The 10256-nt window shown below is 30.8% G+C and overlaps 4 protein-coding genes across 5 annotated transcripts; 2 read left to right on the forward strand and 2 right to left on the reverse strand.

Moving 5' to 3' along the window:
* Positions 1 to 806: 806 nt before the first annotated feature.
* LOC116773186 (DNA-directed RNA polymerase II subunit RPB7) lies at positions 807 to 2410 on the reverse strand. Its single transcript, XM_032665592.2, has 6 exons — positions 2255 to 2410; positions 2081 to 2190; positions 1848 to 2007; positions 1330 to 1380; positions 977 to 1114; positions 807 to 895 (listed from the first exon to the last, which is right to left on the reverse strand). The coding sequence occupies exons 1-6, from the start codon at positions 2264 to 2266 to the stop codon at positions 845 to 847; spliced, it is 522 nt and encodes a 173-aa protein (XP_032521483.1). The 5' UTR covers positions 2267 to 2410; the 3' UTR covers positions 807 to 844.
* Positions 2411 to 2666: 256 nt separating this feature from the next.
* On the forward strand, positions 2667 to 5536 carry LOC116773163 (ras-related protein Rab-8A). Of its 2 annotated transcripts, none has more exons than XM_061528436.1 (5): positions 2667 to 2866; positions 3108 to 3168; positions 3243 to 3447; positions 3781 to 3921; positions 4196 to 4300. In XM_061528436.1, the coding sequence occupies exons 1-5, from the start codon at positions 2743 to 2745 to the stop codon at positions 4283 to 4285; spliced, it is 621 nt and encodes a 206-aa protein (XP_061384420.1). In that variant the 5' UTR covers positions 2667 to 2742; the 3' UTR covers positions 4286 to 4300. The 2 variants fall into 2 exon arrangements, with proteins under 2 accessions (XP_061384420.1, XP_032521453.1); XM_032665562.2 differs by lacking the exon at positions 4196 to 4300 and adding an exon at positions 4903 to 5536 and having other exon boundaries at positions 2668 to 2866.
* Positions 5537 to 5567: 31 nt separating this feature from the next.
* LOC116773196 (uncharacterized) lies at positions 5568 to 7095 on the reverse strand. The gene is made up of 5 exons (XM_032665617.2): positions 6901 to 7095; positions 6774 to 6833; positions 6533 to 6706; positions 6303 to 6446; positions 5568 to 6096 (listed from the first exon to the last, which is right to left on the reverse strand). Exons 1-5 carry the CDS (start codon positions 6970 to 6972, stop codon positions 5725 to 5727), a joined length of 822 nt encoding a protein of 273 aa, XP_032521508.2. The 5' UTR covers positions 6973 to 7095; the 3' UTR covers positions 5568 to 5724.
* Positions 7096 to 7581: 486 nt separating this feature from the next.
* Positions 7582 to 8780, forward strand: LOC116773162 (protein SEC13 homolog). The gene is made up of 2 exons (XM_032665560.2): positions 7582 to 8243; positions 8328 to 8780. The coding sequence occupies exons 1-2, from the start codon at positions 7674 to 7676 to the stop codon at positions 8697 to 8699; spliced, it is 942 nt and encodes a 313-aa protein (XP_032521451.1). The 5' UTR covers positions 7582 to 7673; the 3' UTR covers positions 8700 to 8780.
* Positions 8781 to 10256: the final 1476 nt, after the last annotated feature.

The raw sequence follows: 10256 nt of genomic DNA on the forward strand, positions 1-10256 counted from the left end.
CCAAAATGAGGCAAGTTCATAGTGTTTCATGTGCAAAAAATTATTACTGTGACTAAAATGACTGTTCCAAATATATCTATCATGCATATTATGTTATAGCACAATGTTATGTCTCAATATTTTATAATGGATATATATACTATGTAGATTTTACTGTGGTAAAGCCTTTATGCTTAGTTATGCTATTATAATATTAATTCTATGTGAGCATAGATATCTCTAAAGTTTAGGCCTATTTGGTGCTTAAATGATATTATTTAGTTTGTGTTCCTGATCTCATATTGAGTATTATTTATTTAGATGCCATATTTCGTTTAGCGAGCAAAATGATTAGGTTTTAACTTATTATTTAATAACCAATGTATATAATTGACAAACCAAAGACCCAATCATACCTTTGGATAGGTTTTTTTTGACAAATTTGGCATTAAACGGATCAAGTTATTTTACATTTGTATATATATATATTAAGTTACTTTATGTTTTAATTCAAGAATATCGAGCTCACTTCAAACAATCCCGATAATTTTATAAGTACATGTTGTACATAATTTTTGATTTAATTTTTTAAACAACAACCTCAATAATAAACTGCCGATATCTTTGATACTGCACTATACTTGTAAGACTACCTAGGTTTTATTTTAGATTTAAGGTGATATGATTATTGTACGAGCACAGTCAGCAAGTCACACACATACTGCCCTAGAGACTGAGGTGTCCAAATATTTTGTCCTTTTTTGATGATTGTTTTTGTTACATGCATATTTTACACTATTATTTGAATGCCAAATAAAGATAATACAAAAATTTTCATTGTTTTTTATTCTTAAAATATTTGAATTCATTGTGTTACTAATCCTAAGTAGTCGTCCATTAGTGTTCCGATGGCAAACTGAAGAAAAAAAAGGTTTTTGTAAGAAAAAACAGAATTATCATAGAATTGTATAAACAGTATACTGATATTGTGACTTACAATGCCCGTGGCATCAACTCTGGTGCCAACAATCTTTAATCTAATGACATCCTCTTCCTGTATGACATTATCTTCCTGTTTACTTTTATAGCACGGGGGATTTACATTGGGACAGAATTCCATATCAGTGGGTATGGACTGAAATCATTAAATTATTTATTGAAAAGCAGCATTCATAACATATATCACTACTTCATATAACAAAATATATCCTTCGGAGGTTAATAAGTATTTTGAAGTAATCTTGTAAATTAATTTTGTCTTACCCATATTGGGTCAATATTTTCATTTAATGTATATAATAATGTTATGTACTTGTGTATGTAATAATTTTAAGAATATATAATACTTACATGATGTGATATAAAACAACTTAACGGACCGATTTGAGCAAACATTCCGACCTGTCGACATATTTATAGTAAATTTGTATTGTTTTTAAGTAAAATTAATAATAATATTCAAATTTAACAAATATTTTCAGATATATTATCATGTTTTTTTAATATTTTGAGACATTTCACATCACAGTTGCTGTAAAGTAATTGAACCGTCGGGAGTAAGCAGTTTAAAATAATTAAAAACGAAATAGTACATCTGAAAATATATGTTCAATTTAAATAAATACATATATTGATAATAATATTCTAAGTAATATCTCAGTATGCCTGTTACTTCCTCACTGGTGAACTTAGTAAACAATTATAGACTCAACTAAAATAATATATTAAATTGATGTAAGAACCCATAAAAATATACACTTATTAGAACACAGTAGTTAAAATTAATTATTTATTAACATTATATAATACATAAAATGCCAAATAGTTTCTGGAACACATCACAGAAAACGTATTTTTTTGATACAAACCTTATTCACTTGTGTGACTATAGCGTCAAGAACCTCTCCTTTAAATGGTCTGAAAACTATGGCTTTATATTTAACTGGATACACAACGAATCCTTGTCCTGGTTGGATGAGACCTGCACCAATGCTGTCTATTGTGGTCACTGCTATAACAAAACCATATCTGAAACAATTTTTTTTTTATTTAAATCATGTGATATTTCGATAGCAGTTTATTTGATAGGATTTATACATACTTGCCAGTGCAAGTTCCTTCCACCTCTGTATACAACTTCTGTTTAACAGTATCTAATAATTGCGGTCCAAAATATCTTGGATGCAGCAGTATTTCATGCTCCAACGATATCTGTGAAATTAATAATTTCAGTAACATTTAAATTATTTAAAAAGTTAAAATAAAATTTACTTACGTGGTAGAACATTGTATAATTCAAAAAGTTTAGTTCACCATTATATATTTTTAGTTCTTTAAAACTTTTGTTTCAACTAACTAAATACCGCTAAATAGTAACTCGTCACATTTGACGTTAAGCAAAAAGATTATAGATGGTATTAGATTTTGACAACACATTGCATAAACCATAGCTTTATCCTGAGGCCACTGGGCAACACTCAAAAAAAGAACAAAATATAATTGTTTAGAGAACAAAAATATCAATCAATCAAATTTGTAATAATTAATTTTATAAATTTTGTTTATGCATTTCATCGACTTTTATATGATTAAGAGTAATATCATGAAAAATTACAATTAAAAATAAGACTTGCCATACTTGAAACGACAGGTTATTAAAAGTACGTAGGCAATTTTATATGTGTATTGGACATCACTAGCGATTACTCAAAAATGCCAAATGAGTGACTGGCTGTGTATCCTGTAATCAGTTGATATAAAAAAATGGCAAAAACTTACGACTATTTATTTAAATTACTTCTTATAGGTGATTCCGGAGTGGGAAAAACATCTATATTATTTAGATTCTCTGAGGATGCTTTTAATATCTCATTTATATCAACCATTGGTAAGTACTTGAAGTCTTTGTATCAAAGGTTATTGTCAGAAATGTTGTATTTTTTTATACGTAATTGTCATTGAACAAGATTTTTTTGGTAACCAGAAGATGTTTTCATACATAATAAGTTAAAAAAAGGGTGCGGCTCTTTGATAAATAGAGCCCTTATCAAATTAAATGAACGAATTGTTTATGACATCATACACACTAATTTTAATTAATAGAGTTCAACAGCAACTAACTTTTTCAGGTATTGACTTCAAAATTCGTACAATAGATTTGGACGGCAAAAAAGTTAAATTACAAATATGGTTGGTATTCATTATGATTTAATTCATTATCATATTATAATACAATGGACCTCTATACTAAAACATTTTTCTAGGGATACGGCGGGTCAGGAAAGATTCCGTACAATTACAACGGCTTATTACCGTGGTTCTATGGGCATTATGCTAGTTTATGATGTTACAAACGAGAAGAGCTTTGAAAATATTAAAAATTGGATTAGGAATATTGAAGAGAATGCGAGTGCAGACGTGGAAAAAATGATTCTTGGCAATAAATGTGACTTGGATGCAAAGAGACAGGTAATAAATAAATATAACTCACAATTATAAAATATATTTAATTTAAGTTACAAATATCAACAATTTGTCTTTTTAAGACAATACAATTTCATACTTATATATAGTTTTCCTGTTCCTCTGAATAAACACGAAACAGATTCTATTGTTTACAACAAACAATGGAATAATGGTATCAATTTAGTTGATTTAAAATAGAGAAATTAAAAAAAAAAAGTAAAATTTACCAATAAGTTCTAAGCACTTTATATTATGCTTTTTGGACAAACATAAAAATATTTAGATAATTTTTGATGAATAGATTAAATTGATAGTAAAAAGCAATGTATGTTCTAGGTTTCTAAGGAAAGGGGAGAACAATTAGCTGTAGAATATCAGATCAAATTTGTAGAAACGTCAGCAAAAGATTCTTTAAATGTCGAATACGCTTTCTATACATTAGCAAGAGATATCAAAGCTAAAATGGAGAAAAAGCAGGTAAAAAATGACACTACCCACCCATCTTTACAACACTGAAATTATTAAAAAATTCCATTCTGTTTATATACAAAGTTTTAAAAAAAGTTATTCTAGCTTACATACTGAGTATGTGTCTTTTCATTTTAACTTATATATTTAAGATTTCTTTAATAAAATTTCTTTATATTTGAAAAGCACAAAAATATTTATATATAAAATTAATGTAAATCAATTAATTAATCAATACATTAATTAATTTATCTCTTTTGTTACATGACTATCTTGATCTCAGAAGGTAAAGGCTTTTGTGCTGTGTAGCGTTTTTTTATTTTGGTGTTGCCAGTTGTGTTGTATTTGCATTATTCATTTTAATCGCCTCTAGTTTGTAATCATACACTCCTCGAATTGCCATTAGTTATAATTACCCATTTAAAATACTGTTTCCATTATATTTTATTACGGAATTAGTTACTCATATTTTATTGAATTTATCAATAAATTGCATGCTTATATTAATAGAATAATTCTTTTTAGAATTCTTCATATTAGCATAATTATGTTTATGACAATGTAATTATGAGGTAATATTCAAATAGAAATTTAAATTGGAAAATCTAGAACGAAAAATTCATCAAGATAAGCTAGACCTGTATGTTAATTCCTAGGATATTGCATTCCAATTGCTTTACTAATTAGGCTATTATTTCATATTAATAGTACAGTTATAACTTCTGAAAAGTTAAACCTACCATTGCCAATGTCTCATTAAGCAAGTTAATTTTATCTAAACAAACAGGATGTAATCGTAATCTCTGGGTTTTCATGTTCAATTAGTCTTGTTTATTATAAATAGCAACAATACCAATGACAAATTCTAGAATATATATTCTGTGTATCTGTGTAGTTGTTTTAAAGTTGTTATGTTGTGCTGATTGGCATGCTTTTGGTGTTGTTAAATGTATGTATTATTACTATATACATATATATAATGTGTTGTAGGAGGCGAGTAATCCTGCAGGTGCTCGTTCAGGGACCCACCAGCTGCGTGACGAGCGACCCAAGCCTACATCCTGGCTGTCTCGCTGCTCTGTGCTCTGACGTCACTACCCGCCCCCTCCTCGCTCCCCTGCTAGGTGGCATCTCGGCATGGGCCCAAAAGACCCACTACTATATTTTTCGACCTACACATTTTTCTGGTGCAAATCCACACAGCAATCGGACTTGCTTTTTGTATTTTTATAAACGATTATTTCTCTAAGGTGTTAATTATAGATGGCAATATTAATTTGATTAAATTTTAGGGATTTATATCGGCATTCACTCATCTATTGGTGATGAATTGTGACAGTTCATATCTGGAATGTTAAATGTGACCTTACTTGAGCTTCGGAATCAGTATTTTTATTTCTGTGGTCAGTCCTTTTGTAAAGTACATTATTATTATTATTTAATTAAATTTCTTATTAGGGCGAAATTATGTGGTATTATGATTTAATAATGCAAATGGTTTAAAAGATATTATTTCAATAGATTGATAGCTGTATTTTTCTTTTGCTACTTTAATTAAGATATATATTTTAATGTAATATATACTACGTATTTAATTTGAATAAACAGTGCTTTTTTTAAACAATTTGTTTTTTTTTAATTAAAAAAAAATGTCATCCATTTTAAATCATCTTTATTTCCAACAGAATTTAGTTCTATAAAATATTATTTAAGTAACAATCAATATGATTTGGAGACATCAAGCTCACCAAATAATTATAATATCATAATGCATTTGGTGTGTACACTGATAAAATACGTAAAGACATTAACTCATGTTGCTTGTATCTGTTTTACCTGTTTCGGTGACGATCTGAAGGGTCTAAGAATTAAGCTTTTTCCTCCACTTAAGGCACTCTTGACGACAAGCAATAGAAGCTGTAGCAACTTCTTGGAAGACATAACAAAAATACTAGTGGCTACTTCTGAACTCTTTTTCCAATAGTTGACATAGACTGGCAACGGTGGTAATCTGTCCGACCATATCCCATTTCTATTCCACTTGGCTCGGGACTCTGCAGATAGTAATGCTGGCGCCAGTTTTGATTCGAGTGTGTTCTTCTTAATATTTTTGGGTAGTGAAGTTTGTGCAAAGCCAAGCTCAACCAATTTTTTTCCAACATCAAATGTTTCTTCTGTTTTTGCCTAAAAAAATATGTACATATAGATAACATACTGTGATATAATCATTTTAAACTAGTCTTTAGTTTTAGGATTGTAAAATCAATATGACAACTTTTATTTCAAATTACAAAAGGCTTAAATACAAGCTCAAGATATTTTTCTTTGATATTTTTAATGTAGGCAAATATCTTATACAACAAGATACCATTGCCATTACATAAAGTTACCTTATTTCCAGGTAAATGCAAAATAACAGTGGAAACAAGATCTTCTTTATCTCTTCCAATGGGTTTTAATGTAACTTTTTGCCCTTTGGCAACACAGTCCAGCCAATTTACAGCATTTCCACTCACAATGTCCACTCCCCATAGCTGAAATATAGGCATGACTTATTTATCATACTTTTGGTGTGTAACTGATTAACTAAAACTGTTCATTTAAATATTTATTATGTCACCTTAACAGGCAGTGGAGGTTTGCTGGAATGCCATAATGGGAGGTAAATAGGTGCCCTATGATTTATTAAAAGTCGTACTGGCGAGTGTTGAACACCAACATATGTTCCTTTCAAAGATTCATGTCTTTTGATAAAGTGGTTAGGAACTTTAGAAGCCTTTGAAAACTTGCTTATCTAAAACACAAAATATAACAGTACATGTTGTCATTCTATATTATGTAATAATAATATTAATACTAACCGGACGGATTTTGTGAACAGATAGTGCCAGACCAGCAGTAGCGAGAGCATAAACAGCTATCTGAAAGCCACAAAATCTATATTAGAAGTATCCCAATACGCGACGATACTTTGACCTTTTAACGTACATTAACTCCACGATGATCCTGTTGTAGAAGACTCTCTAAGTTATAAAATATCCCACCGTCTTTTTCAGTCATTTTTGTTATCTAATAAATAACCAATCTTTCATAATAATTCACTATCTTAGTTCATCGGTATTTTCAGATGTATGATTTTTTTTCCTTTTGCAAGAACACTGACATTGACATATAATATTGTTTTTGTTAGACATATGAGCTGAACTGTCTCGATTTGTTTTTATGATTATTGCTGCAAATATATTGTATATAACGCACTGACGATATTTAAGTTTGAAATTCTATGGATATAATTTTTTGTTGATCTTGACATTTTTTAAGAGAAAATAAAAATAAACAAATAAAAGGCAAAAAAAAATTGTATGTTTATATTTAATTCTATAAACATTAATAATCGAATTCATGATAGACAAAATTCGTCTCATCAAATATTGCACACTTTCATCACCTCAGTAAAGTTTAAAACCTGAAGCTATATTGTCCTTGAGTTATACATTCGTGTCTCATCTCGAATACGTTTTTATATTTAACACATATTGTGACTTATTTATACACTTCCTTATTTGAGACTAATTTTAATAACACCTACTTTATGTAATAAAAATATTAACCGTTGAATATGTAATAATCGGAAACAGCTTGCAGCAACATTGATTCCACGTCAACTTATTTGACATGATATTGTAGTCAATGCTAACCAAAAACCTCGTATAAATTGGAGAGTTTAGTGTTTTTGTAATTTTTACTTAGATACCGATAAAATGATTAGTGTTTTAAATACTATTGACACTGGCCATGAGGACATGATACACGATGCAGAGTTGGATTATTATGGACTAAGATTAGCGACATGTTCTTCGGATAACTCTGTAAAAATTTACGACATCAAAAGCGGTACACAAACTCTTGCCGCAGACTTAAAAGGACACTTTGGACCGGTGTGGCAGGTTGCTTGGGCCCATCCAAAGTTTGGTAATCTACTGGCTTCTTGTTCATACGACAGAAAAGTGATCATATGGAAAGAATCCGGAGAATGGACCAAGCTTTACGAATACTCTGGTCATGAAAGTTCTGTGAATTCAGTGGCATGGGCGCCGGAAGAATACGGATTGATACTGGCATGTTGTAGTTCAGATGGCTCAATTTCTACCATCACTTACAATCAAGATGGAGGAAATTGGGATGTTAAAAAGATACCTGGTGCCCATGCCATTGGAGTTAATTCTATCAGTTGGTGTCCAGCAATATCTGCCGATCTTCATTTAGATCCCCTTACCAACAAAGATGCACCTAAAAGGATAGTATCTGGAGGATGTGATAACTTAATTAAGGTATTTTTAATCTTTTTGCTAAATTCTAAAAATGAATGAGATATGAAGAACATGTAATATTTTGGTTATACTTATATTTTTTAGATTTGGAAGGAGCAAGGAGATCAGTGGATTGAAGAGAACCGTTTGGAAATGCACATGGATTGGGTGCGGGATGTTGCCTGGGCCCCATCTCTTGGCTTGCAACGTTCTATGATTGCCAGTTGCTCTCAGGATAAAAGAGTTGTAATATGGTCCAGTGATGATAATGTGTCTTGGAGTCCAACTATCCTCAATACATTTGACGATGTCATCTGGAGTGTCAGTTGGTCTTTAACAGGAAACATACTAGCGGTATCCGGAGGAGACAATAAAGTCAGCCTTTGGAGAGAAAATGCCGATGGACAGTGGTTATGTATAAGCGAAGTAGCGAAAGGCCTGGGTCAGGCACCTAATGAAGAGAGGAGCACACTTTGATAATGCCGTTTTCTTTAATTCCTTTTATGTTTAATGTATTATAAGTATAGTTAATATTAATAAATTTTTGTGTTTCATTAATGGCTTCTGTTATAAATGCTTATTTTGTTTATTATGATTATATATTACAATGTATATGTTAAAATTAAAAACGAAACAAACATGATGCTTATTTCTTAAATAGTTTAATTTTCAAAAGAAGCACAATTTTATGAAAACAATCTCCTGATAGAAACAATATTCACTGATTTCGTTCAATTAATTTGTTAATTAACTGTTCTTTAACACATTTTAACTTATAATTTACAGTTTTGTAACTTAGCATTTGAAATTTTTATGCTTTGACTAAATATTTACTAAAATTGTATAATGTCCATACAAGATTGATTCATATGACTATTAAAGACGATATGCCATTGATTCACTGGGGCTATTTTAATTTATCAAAAAATTTTTTCACTTAAAATGCAAGTTTTAATGCATATGAAAGTGATGGCACTCTAAATTTTAATACATAAGCATACTTTGTCAGCTGAACCTAAACTGGTCGCATATCACATGGGTGGGGCTGTTTAGTAAAAGAATTATTAAAAGTCGTAGAAATGTTGCAGAAAAAGCGAGTTTATTGCTGAAATGTATTCTCTCTCAATTAACCTTAGGGATCAGAGAATTTTAATAAATTTAGGTTTATTGCCGGTCACTACCAATAGCCTTTTTTGAAAACAGGGATCGGCGTACATGTGGTGTTGACAATTTAGGATGGATGCAATAAAGCATATTACAATGGAAAATAGTAGAGAGAATGGTGTATCGACTTGAGGAACGCCTGAAAGTTTATGGCACCAATGTGAGTGACCACCATCATTGCGAACAGTCTTGGCCTTTCTGAAGATTGTAAGAGAAATTAACGTTAACGCCGGCAAGAGGTAGTCATCGCAAGCGATAAATATAAAAAAATTACTGAAGTCGAACAAAATAAGTTTTGTTTCCGGGATAACCTTCAATAGGGCTGTTGCTATACCGTTACAGGCAAGAAAACCGGGTTGTATTTGATCAAGAAGATTATTTATATTGAGGAATAGGATCAATTGTTTGTGACCAATAGATTACATAATGTGGATCCAGAACATGAATGGTAGCAAAATGCAGGTTATTGATTTTATATTTGACAACACTTTGCCTGTAACACCTTGCGAGGTACTGCTATACGAAAGGAACCGTAAAATGGGGTAATATGTGCAAATTGATCAAAGTTTGAATATTTCACGAGGTGTTTACAAGAGAAAGCGGTATGCTGAGTAGGTCTTAGAGCCAGTAGGTATATTTAGAATTAGCGACCCAATCGTGTTCCGTAACAGTTTTCTGTGCCAATCATGACTCGAAAATCAAGTAGTGAAATCATCCATGCAGAAGAGCTGTTTGGTGAATGAAATAAATAAGGTGGAATGGACTCGAGACATGAGAAATAATTTCGGAATTCAGGAGAAGGTTAAACAACTTTTAAGAAAATATTCAATTCGAGATGCAAATATTCATGTGAGTCAGAGGGGGGAGGAG

This window comes from Danaus plexippus (assembly GCF_018135715.1).
Source record: "Danaus plexippus chromosome 18 unlocalized genomic scaffold, MEX_DaPlex mxdp_20, whole genome shotgun sequence".
Taxonomy (NCBI): Eukaryota; Metazoa; Arthropoda; class Insecta; order Lepidoptera; family Nymphalidae; genus Danaus; species Danaus plexippus.